The 25,891-nt window shown below is 41.2% G+C and overlaps 1 protein-coding gene across 2 annotated transcripts in view; it reads left to right on the forward strand.

The window, feature by feature from the left end:
- LOC307021607 (dynein beta chain, ciliary-like) overlaps nt 1–19,882 on the forward strand; it is a 44,077-nt gene extending 24,195 nt beyond the window's left edge. Inside the window, exons 6-12 of one of the 2 annotated variants that reach the window (XM_079653863.1) lie at nt 12,565–12,798; nt 14,396–14,563; nt 14,834–14,950; nt 15,033–15,183; nt 15,374–15,536; nt 15,645–15,713; nt 16,467–19,882. In XM_079653863.1, coding sequence (XP_079509989.1) covers nt 12,565–12,798; nt 14,396–14,563; nt 14,834–14,950; nt 15,033–15,183; nt 15,374–15,536; nt 15,645–15,713; nt 16,467–16,515 — 951 coding nt within the window. In that variant the 3' untranslated portion in view covers nt 16,516–19,882. The remainder of the gene's footprint in view (nt 1–12,564; nt 12,799–14,395; nt 14,564–14,833; nt 14,951–15,032; nt 15,184–15,373; nt 15,537–15,644; nt 15,714–16,466) is intronic. The other variant, XM_079653864.1, reaches the window with a different exon arrangement.
- The last annotated feature ends 6,009 nt before the right edge of the window (nt 19,883–25,891 follow it).

Genomic DNA, 25,891 nt, shown 5'->3' on the forward strand with positions numbered 1-25,891 from the left:
GTATACCTGTTTACTTTAATCTCTTATTTTTCTATAACTATAATGATCATATAAAGATGTGCCTTTACCTCACTGGTTGGAGAAAAAGCTTCTTATATTCGTTAGCATAGCTAGCTAACCAGATGCTAATAACAACAAAGTTATTGACTGTATGATAAGTATGACAGATGAACAGATCGCCACTGGGCTTACAACTAAAGACACAGCCACGCAAAAACTGCGGCATGTGTACGGCTCCTTATGGGTACTGCAATTTGTGAAGTCCCGGTACGGAGCCGCGTTCTGGTGCTCTCCGTTAGAACTACACTCCTGTCAGACGAGACATATACCACGTGATGACACGTTAGGCTCGTGTTGTGTTCAAGGACCCTGAACTTGGCCAGGAAAAACAAGCTTGTTTAATTATTTTACGGTTTAGATTTCTTGAATTTTTTTCTTTTTTGCTTGTGTTTATAAATTACCTCGAGGGCCGTACCAAATGGTCTCGCGGGCCGTATACAGCCCGAAGGCCGGAGGTTCCCCACCCCTGCATTAAATGATCGTGAGGAAGATGATTTAAAAATCGTTTGTTTGAGCCGGTCTGCATTTCCTGATCAGAAAACAAACCGATGCTTTTTGTAGTTGTAGTACACCAACATGGATTAAACGTGTGGTTTTTTTACCACAATGTTGGGGAAATTAATGGATAAAATGCATGGATTATTATTATTATTATTATTATTATTCCCACTCCGGTCGGGACACTAGGTCCACCGTTCCCCCAGCAGCGAGGCTCCCCCCGTTGACAGTTTACGTGGGCTGAGCTGGGTGCAGTGGCGGACTGGCCATCTTGTCTGTCAAAATGCATCTTACGTTTCTAACTTGCAATATCGTTATTTCCGCTCTCTTCACTCCAGAAGAGCGATCTCCCTGTGTCTCTCTGTGTGCGGGGGGTGGGGCCTAACAGACATGCTGCAGCAAACACAAACCTACAGACTGGGGGTTGGGAGATCACAGGAGGGGGTGGGGGGGGGGGAGCTGTGGAATGTGAGCATCCCCTTGGGAGACTTACTCCACACATTCCGATGGCCAATTATCTTTTAACAAAGAGTTTGCAACATGGGGGGTTGGGGCTTCTCAAAAGAGAAAATGCAGATATAATTCACTCTCTCGACTCGCTGGTATCTCGAGCTGAGCGCTCATTGGTGGTTTGTACCCGCTGCTGATGAAACTCTCCATTGGCTCGGCAAAAGTTTGTTGTTGTTTTGTGTCAGTTTTACGTCGCCACTTCCATTCACATTTTTCTTCATTGTTCCAAAATGTTTATCATGAAATTAATATCCATATATTTTATACTATATTACATGCCAACCCTGCCGGTTAGAGCGGTAGTCTACCGCTTTTGACATGTTTCTACCGCCTACCGACTTAGCTGGCTTTCCCTACCGATTTTCAATCTTTCCAAACTATAACAAATAAAAATGACACTCCATAGACACTAGACTCGACTTTTGGTGGACATAATTTGCAGCGTGATCGCATCATACAAACAGTAGTCCTCTGTGTTTCTGAAAGAGAAACAACGTGCAGACCGGGGGTAACGCTGCGGGAAAGGCAGCGTTACCCCCGACGAGGCATTGGAGTCCTGCAGGATTTCCCCGTTAATATCAGGGTCTCGAAAACACATGTTGGCGACTGAGAGACATCCAGTGTTTGGTCTTTTCCGGAAGCATTCTAAAGTGTCTCAACTGAAAGAGGACCACAAACACACACAAAATATAATGCAATTTTGAGATTTGGGGATATTTATCTCCCATTCTTTCACTTTTTCTGACATTTTCAACACCAAACATGTCGTTAATGTGTTTAGTGAACTACAGCAATCTGAAAGCCTATACATTATTTATATCACACTTTATCAGTATAAAAATGCAGGAAATGACTTTTTTAATGCAGTATTTTCTGATTTATGGCGCAACACAAAGATATTTCGCTCTGTGCAAACCTTTGACTCTAATATGTCAACAACATGAAACAAGAATATGAACCTGGCTTTATCCAATGTTCACACAAGAGTTCTACATCCTGACACATCCTTCATCTACACTGTCTCAACTGAAAGAGGACCAGAAACACATAAAAAATATAATAAAATGTGGAGACTTTGGGATATTTATCTCCCATTCTTTTACTTTTCGGGCATTTTACAGACCAGACATGTCGTTGATGTCACTGTTTACCAAACTACCACTTTTTCTGAAAAATGCATAAAATTATGCAATATATTTTAAATATATGGTTTATACATGTGATTACTGGGGTTCCATTTCTTCTGATTACCTAATTTGGGCGTGCACATTTGCCACGCGCAAACCTACCTCTTTTGGATTTGGAAAGGTTGGCATGTATGCTATACTTGCACTGCTTATCGTTTTCATACTTTAGATATCTTAGCATATTCATACAGACTGTTAATACTGCTCATAGGCTGCTGTATATATCTAGTGTATTCATACCCCTCACTGTTTATTCATCATTCAATTAATTCTATATTTTATTCTGTAGATTGTGTACATTACTTTCCACTTTACTGCTTGTTGCACCGTTAGAAGCTAAACTGCATTTCGTTGTCTCAGTACCTGTAATCTGTGCAATAACAATAAAGCAGGTATCTTTATTGTGGCCTCAACAATCAAGTTCTAAGTAGTGCAATATGAAATAAAAACAACTACACTCTTTTGGCAGTGTTGTGGTGCCGAGAGATGGGAGTCGGAGGCGGGGTATCAAAGGTACAAGCTAGACTTTTATTTAGCATCTGAAAACCATTGTAAACAACTTCATGCCCGGGAAGCGAAGACCGGCGGAAACAGGAAGTCCGGTTCACTAAAATGTCCGTGCAGAACAATACCCCAACCCATAGATCCATGGGTGAATAATGTCAATCACCACAGTGCACACATTAACAACAACTACACTATTTTGGCAGTGTAACAATTAAACAAGAACTACACTCTTTTGGCAGTAACAATTAGATAAATAATAAACTGTCAGACTGACACTGAAGACAAACAAACTATTTTCAGCAATCAATCTGTTTAGTTGACTCTGGGTGACATGTGGCGATTTAAAAAAATCGTTTTTTGGCTGTTTAGATGATGTTGCTCCATCTGGGTCACTACCGGTGGTTGAGACGGTGGGGTCTTTGGCAACTTCAGGAGATCGGCGTTGCTGTTATTCGATGTGGACAATGCTTTCTGTCCTGCAGACAGTTTACATTTGACCGTAATATTTTGTGCGTCCTTTATCCCCACAAATTGAAAATAGTGGTTATATCCAGTGCTTGAATTGGGCCGGTACTCACCGGTACGCAGTACCGGCACTTCTGATTTTTACCCATGTGGTACCGGCACTTCTTATTGAGTGCTGGCAATATACGTATATATTGTAAACGCAACGCAGCGCAAATGTGGGTCTGACTCTGCCTCACAGAGGGTGACTGGCTGTCTACATGACGTGGCCTGCCGACATTGCCACTTTCATACAGATCATACTAATGCCCTCGATTGGTCTCTGTGTGTCATTCAAGCTCGGGAGGGTGTGTGTTGGTGTATGTGTGGCGCGAGCGAGCGAGAAAGCGCGCGCACCGGTTACGTGTATTGTTGTTAGCATCTGGTGCTAGCTAGCTGCGCTAACGGATATAAGGAGCTGTTTCAACAACAAGGTGGAGGGAGAGTCCTTTGCTGTCAGACTGAGAGGCTGAAAACTACAGCTCTGGTGAGGTAAATTACTCTCTGAGTCTTTAGATAGTTTACTTAGTTTAAGTTATCTCAGTGGGTCTCAAACGGTTCGGTCACCATTTATGTAAACACATATTTCCATTTGAGGGGGTAGTGATAAGTAAAATATGCATGAATAATACAAACAAAATGTTAACTAGGTGAAAAAAGGTCAGATAAACTTGTTGAGAGCTAAAACTAGTCTTTGCTGTTGCCTCAAAGAGGAGCAGGGGGGAGAGGAGGGAGACAGGAGAGGCCGATTCAGGAGCCCAGACACACTCACAACTATAAATGAACCAAAAACAAATAAATAAACAAGTTTCAATGTTTTTTCATATTGGATATTGTATGTTATTGGTTATGGCCATGTACTTATGATTGTATGATTATTTAAATGTATACATTTTTGTTTCATATGGATGTAGTCTCTTTATTTCCCCCTCAAAATGCACCAGATTGATGCATTTAAGTCCAACATTTAAAAAAAAATCTTAGCGGGGGAGCATGCCCCCGGACCTCCCTATAGGATTTGAGGCCCGGCCCCACTGTTTCCAAATTGATTTGCATTTTTTTTTTAAATAGTAACCCATCTCCATATGTTTATTTTTGGGTAGTAGATTTAAACTAGAGGGCTATCACTTTGTGCAGCAACGCTATTGACAAATAAATCCAGAAAAATGGCACAAAAAACTGGTAGTGGCCTCAGGGACGAGGAGTCATTTAACCAGCCAGTAGGAGACAAGCTTTACTTTCTTTTATATCCATAAAGAAAAAGTAAATCTGTTTACTGTTGTTTCATTATGGATGTTGAGAGGTATCCATATATCTCTTCATTTTGCTCTCAAAGTGCACCAGATTGATGCATCTTACTTCAATATTTTAAAAGAAATGTTCCCGGGGGAGCATGCCCCCGGACCCCCCTAGACTAGAGGGTGTCAGGTCCACTCCCCACTTATAAAAATAGCACTTTACCACTGCACCCCCTCTAATCTCAGATGCACCCTGAGTAATTTCTTTTAAGTACAGTGAGCCTTTCTAAAATATACAGTAAAGAGACAAACCCACCAGCATTATAGGATATACTATGACTTTGTGCCAAATACTTGTTGCTGATTTAGAGTACTGGCACCTTTTTTATTCCAATTCAAGCACTGGTTATATCTCCAAGTTGTAAATGCGCTGCTGCTCTCGCTGATACTTGCATCTGCCATAGTGTGTGTATGCTGGTGGTGGGCGTTGCCGTGTATGTGTGTGTGTTAGCCTTAGCAAGTGTTTGTGTGTCTGTGTATTTTCCACATAAGGCAAGACCCGCCCAACTCTGTCTCTGATTGGCTTACCGTGAAATGTTACCCCACGTTAACCAATCATCACTCCTCTCTGGTCACTTTCACTTTTCCATGGTGCTGTGAGAGGACATCACTGTATTCGCCTGTAAATTACATCCGCAGGGAGATTCGGTTCAGTTGGATAACATAATGTAACGCAGTAACGCACCCATTTAAATCACAGTAACTATAACGGGGTTACTGAATGGGAATAGTTAACTAGTAACGTTATTAGTTACCGCAAAAGGTAGTTGTGCGCGTTAGTTTGTAACACGTTAGTCCCAACACTGGTAAACACACACCTGATCACCTGAGTGCTGCCGTTTCATTCAGACTGTTTAAAAAAAAAAAACGGTCTGATTTTAACAACTCAATGTGTGATTGTTATAGCAGTAATATTAGACACTAATAATACAGTAAACTATTAACACTGTACATATTATTGTTTGCCCGTGGGATTAGGATTATCGGTAGTGAGAGCCGTGCTGCATTTTCCTCCGTTCGGATGTGATATAAAAACAAAGCGATTATTTTTGTTGTGGTAAACTCACGTGGATTAAACTACATGTATTAGTGCATTCATTTCAATTCGAAAACATATGATACATTAAATGATCGTGAGGATGATGATTGAAAATCGTTTGTTTGAGCCGGGCTGCATTTCCTGATGAAAAAACATAGCGATGGTTTTGTACTTACACCTACGTGAATTAACAACATTATTTTGTTAAATAAAAACATGGTGATGTTTTGTAAATGATTACATGTCTCTTATTTAGCACAGAATAAGATCCTATCCGTGACATATGGATCTTAACAAATATCCGCTATATCAGACACCTGTAGATCTATCAGCTGTTTATTTCACAATTCCAGTGTGGCAGCTTTTCGCGGCTCCCCCTGGTGGATCCATTATCCATTGCAGCTGGTTTCATTCAAATTACATTTATTTATCAAGGGGGTGTATCAAGTCCTGCGGGGGGGTTTTCCTTTTCAGCAGGGGCCCACCCCGTGCAGATCACGGACCCGCACAGGTAGGCGTCTGAAATGAAGCGCCACATCTGTACATACATATGTAGCGTTTCATTTCAGACATAACTAAAGGTATTAGATACATGATGTATCTTATACCTTTAGTTACTTTACAGATGTGGATGAATGATGTGAAATATAATCAAGTGTTAAATCAGACTTTAGTTCCACCTGGAGTAAATCCACAAGCTAAATGGTAAAATGGACTGTACTTATATAGCGCTTTATCCAGTCTTTAAGACCCCTCAAAGCGCTTTACATATTACATGTCATTCACCCATTCACACCCATTCATACAGAGCAGTGTACCTTACTCTAGGACCTAACATTCACACACATTCACACACCGTTGGCCATGCCATCGTGAGCAACTCAGGGTTAAGTATCTTGCCCAAGGATACATCGACATGTTGACTGCATGGGCTGGGATCGAACCCACAACCTTCTGGTTGAAAGACGACCACACTCCCTCACAGCCACAGTCGCCCTAAAGTATACAAAGTAATTCAAACTAGCCACACCTTTACCAGATTTGAGAACACTTTCATGATCAATCATTATAAAACATATCATATCTATTATTCTGAAATGGACCGACCTGCACAATGACTACTTTTACTGTCGCTACTTTCACTATATTTTGATGATAATACTTTTCTACTTTTACTTGAGTAACATTTTGAATGCAGGACTTTTACTGTAACAGAGTATTCCTACACTCTGGTACTATTACTTTTACTCAAGTACAAGATCTGAGTACTTCTACTTTTACTCTAGTACATGATCTGTGTGCTTCTACTTTTACTCAAGTACAAGATCTGAGTACCTTTACTTTTACTCTAGTACAAGATCTGTGTGCTTCTACTTTTACTCAAGTACAAGACCTGAGTGCTTCTACTTTTACTCAAGTACAATATCTGAGTACTTCTACTTTTACTCTAGTACAAGATTTGTGTGCTTCTACTTTTACTCTAGTACAAGACCTGAGTAGGCCTACTTCTACTTTTACTCTAGTACAAGATCTGAGTACTTCTACTTGTATTCTAGTACAAGACCTGAGTGCTTCTACTTTTACTCAAGTACAATATATATATACTTATACCACCTCTGTGTATAGCCTATGATAAAAACTATTAGAAATAGAAGGCTAAAGCTAACGTTAGCAGATAGTGACAATGTATGCTAGCTAGCTAGCTCAATGAATCCTTAAATAATATTGCCACAGAAAAACCTTTCAGTTCACATCACGCTCTGCCGCTCCGACAGGGAGCTCTGCTCTGAACACCTGAACGGCCCGTTCTAACAGCTGTTCACCAGCGGTCCAGTCTGTGCCACAGTGACTCCGGACGCACAGTTAATATTAACGAACACACCCGTAGGTAATGTAGCTGCTGAAGCTAGACCATCATCTCGGAGCAGCAGAGCAAGGGCGCCGGAAGCGGGGGGGCCAGGGGGCCATTGGCCCCCCCACTTTTCAGCCCTGCCCCACATTTTCGCAGCGACAGATGCTGCGGAACACTGTACAAATCCTGTTTCAATAATTCCCCTCTACTCTAAAGTCGCATCTAAAACACGATCTGATCTAGCTGTGTATATTTTGTTATGTTTGATTGTTATATTCAATCTCATTAGCTCGAGGCATTTTTGAAGCTTGTAAAGGGAAGATGACAGCTCGCCTCTCACCACTCTGCTGTTCCTCAGCGCCGCTCCCCCTCCCTCCCGCGGAAATTATGAATGTAAGGCATAATAGTAATCATAGATAACACGGCAGGGTCCGTTACAGTTTGTTTTTATCTGATTTCAAATAAACAAAGTCTTGGCTTTCAGAATATTAAACTTGTTTCGGCAAATTCAGATGATAAATAGCCTACAACTTTGAAGCCTGTAACGGCATAATTACAAGCGGAGAACGGAGTAACTTAACGTCACTGCAGGCATAACAACAGCCGGTGTTTCTCGTGAGTGTTTTCCCCAGGAAACAAACACAATACACATAAACGCAAAAATACACAAACACACACGTATATACACACGGCGAGGAACACTACAAATCCCGTCGCATCTAAAACGAGATCTGATCTAGCTGTGTATATTTTGTTATTTGTTATTGTTATATTCAATCTCATTGGCTACAGGCATTTTTGAAGCTTGCAAAGGGAAGATGACAGCTCGCCTCTCACTCCCCAGTCTGCTCTTCCACAGCGCTGCTCCCCCTCCCTCTGCTGACATTATGAACGTATAAGGCATATAGTAATCACACGGCAGGGTCCGTTACAGTTAGTTTTCATCTGATTTCAAATAAACAAAGTCTTTGCTTTCAGAATATTAAACTTGTTTCGGCAAATTCAGATGATAAATACAACTCTGAAGCTTGTAACGGCATAATTACAAGTGGAGAACGGAGTAATTTAACGTCACAGCAGGCATAACAACAGCCGGTGTTTCTTACACAAACGCAAAAATACACAAACACACACACGTATACACACACACACACACACTCGCGGGTTTCCCCCAGACCAGTAATCCAAACGAAAATATCTTCCCTCCGTACTATTTTGATCATTTGCTCCGCTAATAATCAATCAGATGGATGGATTCCAGAGAAGAGGACACTTTAAAGGCTTTTTTCTCAAAATGATGACTCGGTGACAGTCATTATATAATGTGACATATTTTGCTTGATATTTTGGAGTACAAAAATAATCTTGATATGATATCAGCTATTCCTAGCTTTCTAATGATATCAGTGATATCATTAGAAAGCTAGGAATCTCCTCTTTCCAACAGTGTATACAACTCAAAATGTGTCTTCGGGTCAATGCGACTGATTTCGATGGAGCAGCAGGTCACTTTGCATTTGGTAAAATAAAGCAGGCAGACATAACAGGAAGAATATTTACATTTTAACCCAATCAAATATGACATTGTCACACCATTCAAATGTATCCATGTAAATTACAACCAATAAAAAAGCTTATTTGTTACGTTGTTTAGTTTATTTGTTACGTTCTGTGTGTGTCAGCCGTTAACCTATAAAAAGAATAGATACACTTTCAAACATGTCAGAAGAACCAGCGCAGAAGAAAACAAAATACTGTCAAACTAAACTGAAATTCAACAACTTGAATGTCACATCCCTGACATCCTCATCTCCGGAGCCTGGTCCTTCAATCATAGAACCAGCGCCTCCAGATGAACCCCATGCAGCAGCTCTGCGGCCGCAGAGGCTGTCAAAACCCCCGCCGGCATCATTGAACCGAAACAGGCTGGTTCCGACTGCGTGGAGGTTTGTTGTCGGGACATTGAGACGGGCAAATAAAAGCTTATTTGGGCAAAGAGAAAGGTACTTCAATGCAGAATGGTACAAAAACAGAGAGTGGTTATTTATTTGCAAAACCACTAAACGAGCCTTCTGTGAAATATGCAGATTTGCTGCTGTCAAACGGTTTGTAACTTTCTCCAAATGTGGAGATGACAGCGTTGTAAATACCGAGAATAACTGGAACTTTTCACAGAGCTTACTTCAGTCAAGCACCAGTCAACATTCAGCTTGTGAAACAAGAGCGTAGCAGGAAAAAAGAAGAGATGGAATGAGCAACTGCGCTGTCATATGGCTGGACGTGTATAGTTTAATTTACAGGAAAGGAGTGAGCAGAGGGTCAAGTTGTCCAATCTTGTTCTGTTTTCTCTGACTATCTTCCTCCTGAACACCCTCTCAGGCTTTCATTTGCTCGCGCTACTAAGAGACACGTTACCATGGAAAGCAAACAATGGTGTAGCTGTATTGAAGTCCGAGTGGAAACAGTAACATTTGGTGCGTTATGTTAGAATGAAACAAATCAGAGTTAGTCAGAAATCAGGAGAAATGCGGGAGAAATGTGACCCCGGGAGGAAAACGGGAGTCTTGATCCCGCGGAAATCAGGAGGGTCGGCAAGTATGTCACATACACACGCACTTTTTGGCCCCCCCCCCCACTTCTGAAATGAATCCGGCGCCGCTGCAGCAGAGCCTTATTATACATCCATGAGCAGAGCCGACAGGCAGGAAGACTCGAGCACACAGCTCGCACTTCATTATAATATATATAAAAAGAACACCATGCGTACGATGGCACATAACAGCTCACGGCCGCAGATTACTCCGGGTCCCAGACCCCCCCCATACCCCAAAAATATTTTTATTGCAGATCTACATGAATCACACAAACGACCTATTTTGGATTCAAAACGGCGAATTTCGCCGAAAGGTTACAAGTTTGCATCAAAGACAGAGCACAACTGAAACATAACATCTGAAACGATGTAACAACATAATACACTTGTGGGGATGCAGCTAGGGATGTGAGGAGTGAGGGACACGGCTTAGAACGGGCGTGTCGCCTGGCAGGACAGGAGAGTGTGTGCACCAGTCTGCCTTGATCTATGAATTAATGTCTGTAACACTCACTGCTGCCCACAGCTGTTTTATAGACTTCATGAAAGTGTTTTAACCACACACACCTCTACACACACACACACACACACACACACACACACACACACACACACACACACACACACACACACACACACACACACACACACACACACACACACACACACACACACACACACACACACACACACACACACACACACACACACACACACACACACACACACACACACACCATTGACATGAAATCACTGACAAATATGAATATACTGTATTCAACTTCATTAAAACGTTATTAACGTGCCTAAACTCAGTAATTCACTAAAAATATTTATATTTTAATGGAGCCTCGTCGGCAGATCAGGATCCCAAAGCGTAGTGGAGGTATCTTGATCAGCATGACTTGTGTTATTTTCCCCATAAGGAACAAGTCGCTGCAAATTATCCCGGTTATTACATGGCCACATTCTCAACAAAGTAACGACATGACTCCCAATATTAATTGAAATGCTTTTATGGATTTAGAAAATGTTTTTATTGATTTAAAAAATAGTTGTATTGATTTAAATTGACATGCATCCGCTAAGAAAAATAGTCCGTTGTTACCGTTTTTTAAACAGTCTGAATGAAACGGCAGCTCTCAGCTGTGTATTTACACAACTAATGGCCCATCAACCACAGCTCTCTCTCCCCGCCTCCCCCCATGATCTTTCTTCTCCAGCAGCTAAATTAACGGTAGGTTACTCTGAGTGACAAGCTTACAGTTAGACACAACAATGTCATTGCAAGTTACCCTCAGTTAGTCGACTTTTATGTTCAACTGCTAAATTTGTTACTGATAAAAAAAGGGCTTCTACTGTACCTAATTACCTTAACACTAGAACCGCCAGAGGTTTTTGTATAGGCCTACCTAAACCCGTCAAATCCCGCTATTAGAATGCAATTTTTTAACAACAGGGTGCTACATAACAATCTTTCAGGAAAAGTCACGGACTGGGAGACTTTAATATTTTATTGAAAAAAAGTTACAATGCACACACACAACACACAAATTGACCCGATTGACGGTTCTAGTGTTAAATAAACTTACTAATTAATTAAACCAGTTCAATACGCATTATTCTTATTCTTATCATTCTTTATGAGCGCAGAAATAGTCTTAAAATCAGATCTGTTTTTTAAATGAAATCTGACGGCAGGCAGATCGCTGGCCATTCAGCCACAGAGCTCCCTCTATACAAATCAAACTGTGGACGGTGTGAAAGCACCTATTGTTTTAAATAATGGTCGGAATGTGACCTGTGAGTCTTCTGAATTACCGTGGGACAGCACATTCTAAACTAAAATGTGCAATCAATAAAGTAACATCTTATCTTATCTTATCTTAATAATATCTTCATATTAATAATAATAATAAATCATACAGTATGTGTCCGAAATGGAGCAGGAGGAAGCAAACACAAAAATATACAAAAAATATACTGCATATTAAAGCGTAATGAGCGTAATGAGCATAACAACTATAGAAGTGTAATGTAAACATTTACATTATTATTATGATTATTTAATATATAAAGACTATATATTATTGAATTACAAGATTCGATATACTTTAGTTGATCTAAAATATTGATGTGTTCAAATGCTCTTCAAAACACAACTGAAAGTCCATGAAACTTGTCTTTCTGTATTTGTGAATGAAGTGCCATCTCCTGGTTAAAACCTGAAATTGAAAATCTGGCAACGCCCTCTTGGAAAATAGTGGGAGGGTTTAACATTCCTCTATACTGGTCTTAGGCAGGTTGTAGGTAGGAAGCTGTAAGCGGGAGTCTGAAATTAGGCGCTACATCTGTACTGCCTCTATGGTTCCTAATGTAAACACCACCCAAAGTGTTAAATATGCAGTTGATAGTTTCATACATGCTATGATCCAGCTGCCGTGTAAGTAAAATGGGGAGGAGAATCCATCTGTTACTATAGCAACAACTATGCTGTTACTGCTCTCCAAATCCAGGCTCGGGTGTATCTGGTCCCAGAGGAGGTTCTGAGAGGAGAGCTTTCAGAGGGTCTCATGAAGGTGCAGACCACCCTGGAGACCCTGCAGCTCTTCAGGAGCACGTACGACGAGCGCAGGGCCAATCTGAGCCGGTACCAGAGGAACGGGGTCCCTGTGAGGCCCTGGGACTTCTCGCCACTATTGGTCTTCTCTGGACTTGACTGCTTTATTAACAGAGTTAGGAGCATTAAGGTGAGGATGTAAATGTTATCCATTATTTATAAGTTGACATATACTGTACCTGAAATCTGCCCCTGTGTGAGATGACAAAATAAAACGGCCTTTGGTAAAAGACCAGGGGCCTCATTTATAAAGCTTTGCGTAGGATTCATGTGGGAAGGTGGCTTACGTAGGACAAAGCAAATAAATATGCACAAAAATATTCCGATTTATAAAACACTGCGCACGTACGTCCTACGCAGGTTTCCCTTTATAACTCACAATCAACTTGAAATGCGGCGCAGCTTTTGCGGGCTTCACGCAACGCCCATATTTGCCTATAAAAAAAAGACATCTCACAAAAGAAACGCCCCGTATTAATATTCATTCTGACTGACTGCATGAAGAAGATCGCAGGAAATGATGACAGAACAGCTAAAAAAGACATCTCACACCGTGTCAGATTTTGGTTATTTTGGGGTGGTTGAGATAAATCACATTGTTTGGTGGATGCAGTTTGAACCAGAGTAGCAGCATGGGGGTCGGATCGTCACCAAAATAAAAAAAAAAAAATAAGTGGTCCGAAAAAGGTTAATGACAAAAGAAATACACATAAGCTTCCTCAGGCAGTGTGTTTGTACCGGGGACAGGAGACCCCCCCCTTGATGAGAAACTCTAAGAAATGATCGGGGAATCCCTCCGGAGTGGAGTCATGACGACTTGATCTGAATTATTTTCGTGGTTTGTGTCCCAGCTGTCAATCAGCTGTGCGCAGCGTCTCCACTGCAGCCCGTGCATCTCAACCCCCCGCAGCAACTCTATATCCACCAGTTAAAGGAAATACAACTAATGTGTTGTGTTATATCAGCTGTACAATTTACCACATGGTGCTCTTAGTTTCCATACCTCCTGTGTTTTACGAGTGACTTATCAAGTAGGCGGCGAACGGCATAAAACCCGATTAAACATGATAGTATATAAAACCATGCTCGTATCTACAACTTATAGAAATGCAAAACGGCGTCAGTTTAGACGTAATGCTGTCCTTCTGTTTACCGCATCATTTCTTTTTATTTTATATATTTATTTGATAGGGACAGTGCACATTGATTGACATTACTGTCAAGCTAGCCAACAGGCTAACTATTTTTCGTCTGTAGTCCCATTTATGAGAATACATTTCTTAACAAGAGAACATAATCGAGGGGTGATCAATAACATTTATTTATATATTTTGTGTGCACTGAGGAGTCTCAAACAGGCGTTTGTTTAATCATTTTAAGATTGGCTTTAATCAATTTTAGAAAATTAATTCTTCGTATATGATACATGAGAGGTAATATTTTTATTTATGGTATTTTTCCACATATTTCTCTCCATTCTTCCTTCTGCCAACGGTGTCGCAGTTTCTCGTCTCTCCCGTTTTTGTGCGTACCGCGTACGCATGGGTCAGAGTTTGCGTGGAGGACCGGACATTTTCCCGTCAAGTTGTTTTTTATAACTCGCAAAGATTGCTTAGAAATTGGCGTACGCCATCTTTTGAGCGTACGCACCGTTTATAAATGAGGCCCCAGAACCTTATGCAGCTTAGCTTGACTGCCTTCTATTTTCCATTCCTTCTGCCATACAGGACATCCTGTTGACAGCTGTGGACCTGCTGAAGCTAGACAAGTTAGAGATTGGAGGAGTCCGGGGCCGGGCCCTCAGCCAGCAGGTCCAGGTGCTTCACCGGGGGTTTGTGGAAACTTTCAAACTGTTCACAGAGAAGCCCTACCACTGCCTGGACCTCAACAACAAGGTATGCAGCATAATAATTACAGGATCCATGATGCTTTTGTCCACTTGCATTCTGGGAAAAATAAGCCCTACATTTGTAGAAAACATTTGTTTATTTCGCAAAAGGACAAGTTATTTTTTTCACTTCAGCATTTATGAGTCTCTGCTCCAATGAAATGACGTATTGCTTGCATTAAGTTGCTTAAGCTAGATGCTCCTGAGTTTTAGCAAGAGAAGAAAGGACCTGTGAGCCAGTGAAATGTGAAAGGCTGCTGGCCTGTCTGCTTTGCAGGAGTATGAAGAAGATCTGAGGGAGTTCAAACTCAAGGTGGATGACACAGACAGACAAGTAGGAGCCATCTTCTGTCAGGCCTTTGAGGAAACCTCTGGACTTGAGCACGCCTTCAAGGTCTGAGAAATGAATCTCTCTCTCTGCTTCTCTCCCACACATCTTCATTCACACACTTAGTTTACCTTTCTGACGTCCGCAGGTTCTGGATATGTTTGGAGGCTTGCTGGAGCGCCCGTTGGTTGCCACAGATGCTCTGGAAAGATTCCCTCTGCTGGTCTCCATGTTTGACAAAGAGCTGGACTGCTGTACACGCCTTTACAAGAAACACATCCAAACTGCAGAGGAGCGGGGTGAGATCTGCAACAATTTCTGCATTTTGTACGATTTGGTTTAGGCATAAATCAACCTTTATATAGTTGAGATTAGGTAACTGCTGTTGTTGTTATGCAACTTGTGATGGTTTTGATGTGAAGCCCCCATTTTGGAAGTTGTAGGAATGGGTGGGATCGCTGTCCTTTTACTTTTGTTGCATCCTTCTAGTGCTGGACAACCTACTCGTTATCAGTCAATCATTCTTGACCTCCTCAGGTTGGGCTCCAGTGAATAGGAATATGCCAGCAGCAGCTGGCAGACTGAGATGGGCCCAGGAGCTTCAGCTGCGCATCCTGACCCCCTTCTCCAAGTTCAGACACCTCTCCTACCCGTGAGTCTGCAACACATCACATCAAAAAAAGAATATTGGAGTTGTTCTGTCGCTGTAAAGTCATTTCTTCATGAACTGTTTTAAAGGCCTCATACATGTTCTCTTCAGGTGCCTGGAGTCTGCAGAGGGAGCCAGGGTCATCCACAAGTATGAGGAGCTGACGCAACTGCTGAACAGGTGTGTGTGTGTGGATCTTATTTTTTTCCACTAAATGTCCTTATAGTCAGATGCATTACTAATTAAAAAGAACAGAAAGGGACATGAAACTGAATATACGGTGGTATAAGAGAAGTAATATTGTAAAAGCCAGCAGATATCAGGTCTGTGTTTTTTTTGCTCTGTCATTTCACAGCAGCACTGTTTTTCTAATTGAACAGTTGGGATTGTTTTAGTATAGTGTACAACACATATGAAGCAGCCCCTGTGGAACATCATGCAGCTCCAGGCACAATGTATGTTCTCATTACTGTGGCGCTGCTCCGCACATTATTTCACAAAGCACATACTTCCATAAACTCAGTCCCTGCTCACTGATGCCCAGTGAGGAATGGCTTCCTAGACCATCCACCATCATAACCTGCAAGATAAAGCCCCCACTGTTGGGTCATAATCATAATCTGTGTTCAAGATGCATGAGAGTCAGAGAGAGACTTCACATGTCCATACAGTATGACCTCACACATAGACTCCAGACACTTTGAATACAACTGGATATTGGCAGTAATTTAAGAATCCCTAGAGTAATTGTCATTTTTCTTCATAACCTCACTATGTTGTTGAAATTGGACTATCCAATCTTCAATCAATCAATCAATTATTATTTATATAGCCCAATATCACAAATGTTACATTTGTCTCAGTGGACTTCACAGTTTTGACAGAATATCAATATGACAATAAGACACCCTTTGTCCTTGGACCCTCACATAGGAAAAACTTCCAAAGAAACCCCACAGTTAATGGGGGAAAAATGGAATAAACCTTGAGGAGAGCATCAGAGGAGGGATCCCTCTCCCAGGATGGACAGACGTGCAATAGATGCCATGTCTAAATTGAAGAGATAATACATTTTACAGCATAGGTAGACCAAATGTTTGGAAATGCATGTGTCAGATGAATCCACGAGGATGTCAACAATCCTGTGGGAGCCATCAGAGAAATAGTAGGATGAGAGTCAGGCAGGACCGCAGCCACAACTCGAAATCCAGGACTCAGGATGCAGGACTCAGGACTCAGGACTCAGGACTCAGGATCCAGGACTCAGGATCCAGGACCACAGCAGGACCACAGCAACAATATCAGCCATGACTCCGGATCCCGGCGTATATAGACACCAAAAAGAAAGACAATGTGGGGAAGCTGGGTTATTCGGAACATGAGAGTACACAGGTACAGACAGAGAGAAGGAAGAAGTAAGATGTCCTATATAAGCCTATAGCAGCAAAACTAGGGGCACACACACACACACACACACACACACACACACACACACACACACACACACACACACACACACACACACACACACACACACACACACACAGCAGCTCTCTATTTGCTACAAATGTAAATATAAAAAAGGTTCAACTACGCACACACATAATCTCGGCTCGCACAGCACGCTCACAGGCATAGATTGCGCAATAATATATTGCGCACCTTGGAGGTGAAGTACAGGCATATTGTCATTCAAGAGAGAATACTCATTACATTGACACATGCATTATTTGTGATTAACATAACTGTTGTTGGTAATGTATTAAAGACCCCCACAGATGTATGATTTCACTGCTTTCATGGGACTTTCCTAAAAATGGCTAGTCACATAGCATCATCCATGTGGACTCTAGTTTGTTCATGCTTTTTAGTTTTTTCTGATATGTGTGTACTGTTCTCTCTATGTGTTGTACTGTCTCAGTGTGAACATAGATTAAACAGCCAGCCACACTCTTTTGAGAGCCAGGGAATGAGCAGCCATGCTCCTTTATTGACTTATTTGCAGTCCACTGACATTCAAACGGAGTGAAACTATAAAAAAAGAAGTTACAAGGCACTTAATGATCTCATGCATGCAAGTGTAACATGCACAGATTAACACATGGGACCGCTAAGTGTAAACAAGGTCAATATAGCTAATGCTAGCTCTGCAATAAGCATGTGTACAGGCTAGTATGGCTAACGCTAGCATGTATGCTAACGCTACAGTGTATGCTAAAGCAGTGGTTCTCAACTGGTCAGGCCTCGGGACAACACATTCTCACTCCCTAAACGTCCAGGAGCGACGCTTGGTCAGGGTCCCGTGGCGTGCAGTTGGGCGCGCCGAGGCTCCTTCAGCTTCATAAACGGATGCAAATAGCTTTCAACTGATTGCTATGTATTCCCATCGGCGGCGGTATTTGACGCTCAGGGAAGCACCGAATCGGTCCATGTCGGCGCCAGTTAAAGGCAATGTGAGCCTCCATTCCCATTGGATAACGGAGGATTTTGCACCCGGAAGTAAGTATTCTCCTTACTGTCGATTGATTTTACAGTGATATCTGCACTACTCATCAACTCAAACACACCAGATTATCCTTGTTGATTACACAACATTGATTGGTTTTGTAAACTGTGTTCGTTATTCTCCCGTCCAGGAGAGAAGCTTTAAAAGGAGACTAAATGGAGTCTCTGTGAAAGTTCAATTGGGTACTTTAATTAAAAAAGGCGCGGGTTGGTCACAAGCATGATATTGTTCAGTCAGACAAACAGTTGTGATCCGCTCCTCGTTAGGGAAGAGAAGACCCGATCGCTCCTCCGGTGCTGTTATATATCCTCTGCTGGCTCCTCCCCGCCAGCCGGCTCGCCTCGTCTCCAATGTCCGTTGTTGCATTTAAACAGAGGATTGGTTCTTTTCACATTCAATATATGCTTAACACGCCTTTTCTCCTCATATTCTCTTTCATCACTTTTCATTTAACACATTCTAAACGCTGTAATCAATACTCTAAAAAATACTTCTCGGCTCGTTTGGTTTCCGGTCATTCCGGATGTTGTCACATGCTACTCTCGTCTGTAAACAATAATGTATTCAAATAAACTGTACCTTCATTTAATATTCACCATGGTAGTATCTCGACATCTATAGTTGTAGTGTTAAATCAGTAGGCTTCGGTTTGCACCACTCCATATCATTTCGCTACTAAATTCACCTCTTTAGGAAATCGTATATTAGCCACATGCTAAATGCTAACCGTAGATGAAGGATTTTCAGAATAAAAGCTTAACTGCTTGTGCACAAGAATTTCTGGTTTTTCAGTATAAAAGAGCATTAAAACTGACGGCCTGTTTAAACTACATTTCCCAATTAAAACATTGATTTTAATTTCTAACAGTCCCTCCTTACACACCTAAAAGGTGTGTATAATACTGAAATCAATGAGTTCTTCAGCTGAACTTTGCATATTACATATCTCATATTAACAAACATACAATCAAATGGAATGGTTTTACAGCCTGCTTTACAAAAATACAAAATAAATTCTTGTCTGTGTTCAAACATAAAAGTTTTCCCTTGTGCATAACTTCTAGTGTTTACATTCAATATCATTCTTCAAAATAGCAGCAATGGCTTGGTATCAGAACATTTCTTCGTCCCTCCTTTCACAGAAACCGTTCTCATACCACGCTCAGTGTTAAGGCACTTGTTTTTACAAAGTGAAAAGAAACAAACCATTTTAGAATAGCAATGATTTTTACAACATGAGATCCACCATATTAGAATAGTATAAAGTAATAAAGAATAAAATAAAATATCTTGGATTGGCAAAGTAAATTGAAAAATAAAAATAAACTATCTTGGAATAGTGTAAAGTAAATTGAAATGGACTCACTCCATTTTAGCATTTTATTTTGCTCACTTCTTCACATGATTTCATGATGTAAAGAATCACATCAGCTGGACATTCATTGATCAATCTCATCTCCGAACATCCATATCATTTAAACTAATCTCATCATTGTCATCTACATCTGTATACGGGGGTTGGTCGTCTTGTTCTGCTAGCATTTGTAATTGTCTCCTCATGAGAAATGTACCCTCCCTCCTTTCATACCATTAGGTATAAGGTACATAAGTTATGAAAGTAATATGTTCTCTAGAAGGGGCCGTCGTGATCAATCGGTACGTTCTACAGTCATTTCAGGGAGAAGATTTTGGTCAGTTACAACAGTTGTAGAATTTCATCACTTAAAAGTTCCTACTCAGTAAATTTGGGTGGTCTGTTCTAATGCAGTGATAAAGTCCCTGAAATGGTGGGAAAACCGGTGGAATATCAATAACGCATTATACTAATTTATCTTCAATTATGGTCTACTTAAATAACTATGCTAACCCCTTTAACAGTGTGTGGAACCTTGGGTGCTAGAGCATGTGATAATTACTTCCTCCTTTAACAAGGATTTAAAAAACAGAAGTCATTTCATTAATGGTTTGTAGTTCAATTCAGGAATTTACACTTATGGCAGATATGTTTCTCCTTTAAATAACATCTCTAAATGTCAGGTCATCACTGATTGAATGGATGACCTTTAGGAGCTGGTGGCGCTTGTCTTTTAAAACTCATATTCTGGTGCCGTGCGCTCCCTCTGAAGCTGCAAGTAAGATTTAAAACATCTGCAGGGTGGGTCGAGCGACCCCTTCTCCCTGAACGATATTTGTTGTAAAATATGCACCATCACAATGAGTGATCCAAGGCCCGCATGTATTACTCCCAATTATATTAGTTTTTTTTTTATTAAAATGTGCAATCTCTCTTTGCCCAGTGTCTTTTTAAAACTCTACATCTTGGACGAAAAACAAATGTTATTTCCACCTTAATCTTCCCTCCTGAGGTAATAACCATGCTACAATGGAGAAATCAATACTCTAGATTGGAATACTATCTTTGGCTTGGTACTAGCTCTACCTTTAACATTTTCCATACAAATAAGGTTTGTCTGCTTTTATAGAGTGGTTACTAAAACAATCCCTTTAAACTGTAGGTCTATACTGTAAAAAAATAAATCTTACCCAAATTCACACATGAATAAAAAAAACTCTTAAAGAATAATTTGTTCATATGATGAAAAGATTGAATAATATGTTCTACCCTCAGTGTGTTTTTAGGGTTATTTAATAGTTTCCTCTTTTTTCTTTATAAATTCACCAATTTATTAATTCATGGCTAATAAACCTTTTTCTTTACGTATTTCTCGTTGGTGAATAAGTGTGTTTATGTGTAAACTCACAAACTCCCGTTTTCCTTCTCTCCCCCTCTGGTTGTCAAGCCACGACCCCCTCACGTTCTGCCGGACCATGCCAACTCCTCCGTCCTGTCCTCTTCTCCGTCCACCTTCTCCTCAGTCCATCCGCTCTTGGATCCTTCCGCTGTAACTCTCTTCAGTGTCCCATCTGCTTTGCTTTTCATCTCCTCCTTTACAGTCTCTACTTGTTGCATGGAGGGCGTATTCCGCTCTCATGTCCCACACTCTGCTCTTGTGTCCAAATCTTGTGGCTCAGCTTGGAACTTCATGTCCTGTGGGGGACCGATAAGAGTGTGCCTTTTTATGTCGCCTGTAGTTCTGGATTCCTCAGGTGGAGATGGTTCTGGATAAAGTCTTGTCATTGTTGGTTCAGCTCTGCTTCTCTGTCTGTTCGATGGAGGAGGAGGAGTCTTCCGTGGTGAGGTCTTTTGTCTGCTTGGAAGTTGGGGTCGTAGCGTTCTGACAGGCGGAGAGATAGAGAGAGAGAGAGATCTCGGGACGCATTATCTATAGTTAATTCTAACACACTGAGGTAAAATAAATCCAATCTTTCCCACTCCATTTTCCTAACCATACTATCTTTCTTTGATGTTAAATGTCATCTAAGCCCAGTTAATGTTTTCTAATAATTGTACCATATCCCTAAACATTGTTTTCACCCACTGTAACATGTTTACTCCAATTAACTCTTTCAGGAACCCACTTTCTTCCATACATTTAAATACCTAGATGTTTCAAGCACCACATATTTCACACACTATAAAGGAACCTCTCCATATTTTCTCCATCACTTTAAATCTCACTGTTATTTAGAACATAAGTAACTTTGGTGACTGGACATATCTGCAATGTCGCCACTATCTGCTGGGAAATGTTGTTCATAGAGTTTGTACATACAAAGCTGTACTTTTGGGTTAGTAGCCTGTTTCTACTGTAATCATTTTCAATAATTCTACTCAGGTCACCGGTCGGTTGTTCATAAACTTAACAGGGGGTGTTTCTGGTACAGACTAAAACATGGATCCAGTGTATTTAGAGATTCCCCTAATCTTTAAATCCCCATCACTTACATATCCCGATCACTTAAACCCATCTCATCATTTGATACAAGAACTGCATATAGGGGGGGTGAATCATCTTGATTATAAGCGCCTCTTGTTTGGGACCGAGTATTTCTAACTCCTCCTCTTGTTGCTCAGCTGATCTTTTGGCTCTGGGGATAAGTGAAAGTCTCTGAAACTCAGCTGGAGTCTTGTTAGTGATGTGGGCATTCTCTATGAGTGAACTAATGGATCCATGTCTTACATGATATTGTACTCCCCATCCAACCAACAAGGTGCCAAGTGTAATGAGCACAATCAACAATGCTATTCTGACTCGTATCCCTAGGGGACCCCACAATTGGTTTGGCTTTGTTCTCGTCATCATCTCTATGTTATCCCTGGTTGTGTCCGTTACCAAATTTAAATAATGAGTGCAAAAATAACATACAAAAAATTGGACTCTTTTTCAGATGTAAAACAAAAAAAATAGGTTTTCACATTAATGTACAATCTATACAAATCTATAGACAATTTGTCTTTTGAGCTGTTTCTATCTTTATCTTATTTCTATTTATTGTTTTGTTCCAGCTCTGCCAAATCAGTCCTAACTCCCAATAATGTTCTGGAAGTTGCCAGTGAAGGGTGACAATGTGTGAGGTGGTGTCAATTTGCTCCTTTTTCTTTACCTTTAAACCGGAGCGCGTGTGAAGTTTGTTACAACTTTTCACGCTTCCGTCCACCGGGGATGAGCCCACTGTCTTTTGTGAACTTTCACCCTCACCCAATCACCTGGCCGAACAGGAGTCTCTTCTGGTGTCTCGTCTGGTATCTCTGTAGTTTTCCTAGCCTGTGTAGACAAAACTTGCATAATATTACTCAGAGTTCTGACATATTCATCCACTTCTATTTGTCTAATATCTAAAACTGGACCACTCCCTCCTTGGAGAAGGCCCAAGCTTCAGCATACCTCTTGTTGATATGAGACCTATTGTTAACTACATGTTATTATTTATTAACTACAACGTCACTGAAATCAACATATCTGTATAATCATGACACTCCCTCCTTTGAGCATAAAATGCTCAATTAATATTGCAATGATTACCGTATTATGAACAGGACATGTAAAACCCATAACGTTGCATTAAATAAATATAAATTCTCCGTGTACCCACAAGGCGTACAAAAATATCGTATGATGTATGGCTTTCTGATGGCATAAATGCATATTCACAAAACATTTTCCATGAGCACTTCTAATAGTTTACTTGTTTCAATAATGGCTTTTGTCATGGTATTATGCATCATCGTTGCTGCGAAAAACAATACCCCTGGTGTCGCTAATGCGTCTCAATAATTCTAGGATTAGAGGATTGGTTGACACTGCTGAACTAACATATGATAAAATAATCTTTCTCCAAACTGGAGGGAAAATATGAACTATTCTCTCAGAGAGTGACCTGCATGAAGGGCTGGTGCCCCTCACTCAAAATGAGATATTGCCTTACGCACTACACTATAAATCAGTAAAGTTACTCAAGAATAAATAAATAAAGACTGATTCTTGAAACTGTTGTAAAAACCCTACAACTTCTTCATCCAAGCTCTCAATCAGTGTTATGTTATTTAATCTGCGGCTCATGCCTTAAAACAGATACTTCAGACCCATTATAAAATTGTGTTTATGAGAAAAATGTAATCTGACTCCATAAATCACATAATTTTTTGATTAAAAACTGCACTTCTGGCTAAGAATAAATGAAATTCCACTTTAAACACAGCCCCGCTCTTCTGACGGGGTCTATCTATGTACTGGCTGGAAAATGTTGGGCCAGTCTCCGTCGCTCCGTCACTGTTCTCCCGCTAACAGTCACTCTCTAGTTCAGCTGGGTTCTTGTTGACTTCTTCACTGGTTTGAGACAAGCGACCCTATCGGACACCTCCCTTTGTAGCCAGACTTCACCACAGCAGAATCGAGTTTCTGTTTTCAGGTCTGGACAGCTTCACGTCAGGTGTATCGCCGCCCCTTGCATATTTTGGGTGGAAGCCCGTCTTCTTGACCTCACTAGTTGTGTGGACACAATAGTTTTCTGTGTGGGGGAACAACATCACTCGTAATGTCTTTTCCTTCTCATAATTACAAAAATAGTCTGCTAAATGTTCTACTCTGCTACTTCTAATTGGTGGATGCTCTGTGTAAATGCAATATTCTACTCACTATCTTTTAAATAACATGCAACCTCTCCCTCCTGTGGTGACATATGTGGCTCTATGTAGCTGGTTTTCAAAATACTCTAGTGCTGAAGATGCATCACCAGATGGTCTGGTCCTCTAAGCTTCCTCATTGTTGTGGATGATACCAGGCTGTCAGTGGCATTTGGTTCATGTTTGGAAATCCTGTACGTCTTTTACATCTCTGGGAACCCCTGCCTCCGTCGTCATCATGGAAACTGCATGGTGGGCCGTTGTTTGGTGCATGTGGTGGGTATTTCATTTGTTGTTGTGGACAATCTCTAGCCCAATGGCCCAGCTGATTGCATGTGTAGCATCCCTCGCACCGGAGAACTTTTCCTCTGCCTCCTCGGAAACCTCCTGGTTGTTGGTTCTCCATCTGATTCTCTGGCACTATCTGAGATTCAACTGTTTGAGATGTCTGCACTGCATTCTCTGGTTCTTCCTGAGCTTGAATTGTTGGAGGAATCTGCACTGCCTTCTCTGATGTAGCTGCCATTTGCCTTGCCGCTTTCTTTTTTTTATTAGCTTCGGTATCTTTCTCAGCCATTTGTATCTTCAAGAGTCTTAGTTGTAATGTTTTAATTTCTTCGTCTTTTCCCTCTGGGTTGCTTGGTATTTCATATCGTGGTAAATGAGATGTTGTCTCCATTCTTCAATGGGTATAGCATCTAATGCCACCACATCTCCCAGGCTTTCCTGTACTGATTGGGGAAGGGCGTTAATGACCACGTTCTTCCACAGCATTACGACAGACGGTGAAACGTCATGTCGTTCTCCAGTGCAGTCCTCCCACACTCCTTCACATCTCTTCAGGAAGGCATACATGTCTTCCCCCGGTTCTTTTCTCAGGTAGTGAGGGCATGTAAACTCCGTGTTGTTGGGTAGATTTGACGAATGGCAGCCCAATACCTCGACCTGACTTTGTTGAAGAAAATGTAATCTGGAGAGTTGGTGCATTTGGCCTTGGAATCCACTGCTCTTGCCTCTAGTCTTCCTTCTATCCGTCCAAGCAGTGCCCTCATGTCTCCCAAGCACAGGTGGTGTTGGACTGTGTATTTCTCCAGATCATTCACCCACTTCTGACCTCCTTGTGTAAGTGGAGGTAGTTTTGCCGCTAATGCTTCCATGTCTCTGTGAGTCCATGATTGGTATTTCAATCCTCCTTCTCCAGCCGCTATCACCGGTAGCATGAGTGTTGAGCAGTTCCTGAGTCTTCCAGCTTCAGTTACGGTTGTGGTGTCTGGAGAACCTTTGCCTTCTCTTCTTTTGAGTTGTGCTTCCATACTTTTGCTGAGGTCTTCCATCTTTCTGTTGAGCTCCTCTTCCATTCTTATGCCTAGTTCTTCCAATCTTCTGTTGAGCTCAACAGATAGGAGTCTTACCTCATACTCCAAGTATTTGACACGTGTAGCTGTGGGGAGACCGTCCAACTCCAATACTCCTCCTAAAACACCTAGAGTTGGAGCTTGTATTGAGGGTTGAAAGAAACTGTATTCTTCTGTCATGTAGGGAGGAGGCGCTTGGAAGGGGCTTTGAAGGTTGGATTACTGGAGCTTCTTCTGTCTTTTCTTTCTTATCTTCCTTTGCTGTGAGCTCTGCTCCTTCAGCCACATACATGCTGTTCGTTGATTCTTGGCTGACATATTTTAGATGGAGTACCAGACTTGTAACTCTAGATTTTCTTTTTTCAGCTCTGTTCATAGCAATGTTTTCAGGTCCATACCAAGAGGGTTGTCCAGCTTTGATCCATGCTTTTTCCTGTTGTAGGTATTCAGCATTCTCATGTTCAACTACAGC

Source organism: Notothenia rossii, assembly GCF_949606895.1.
Source record: "Notothenia rossii genome assembly, chromosome: 10".
Taxonomy (NCBI): Eukaryota; Metazoa; Chordata; class Actinopteri; order Perciformes; family Nototheniidae; genus Notothenia; species Notothenia rossii.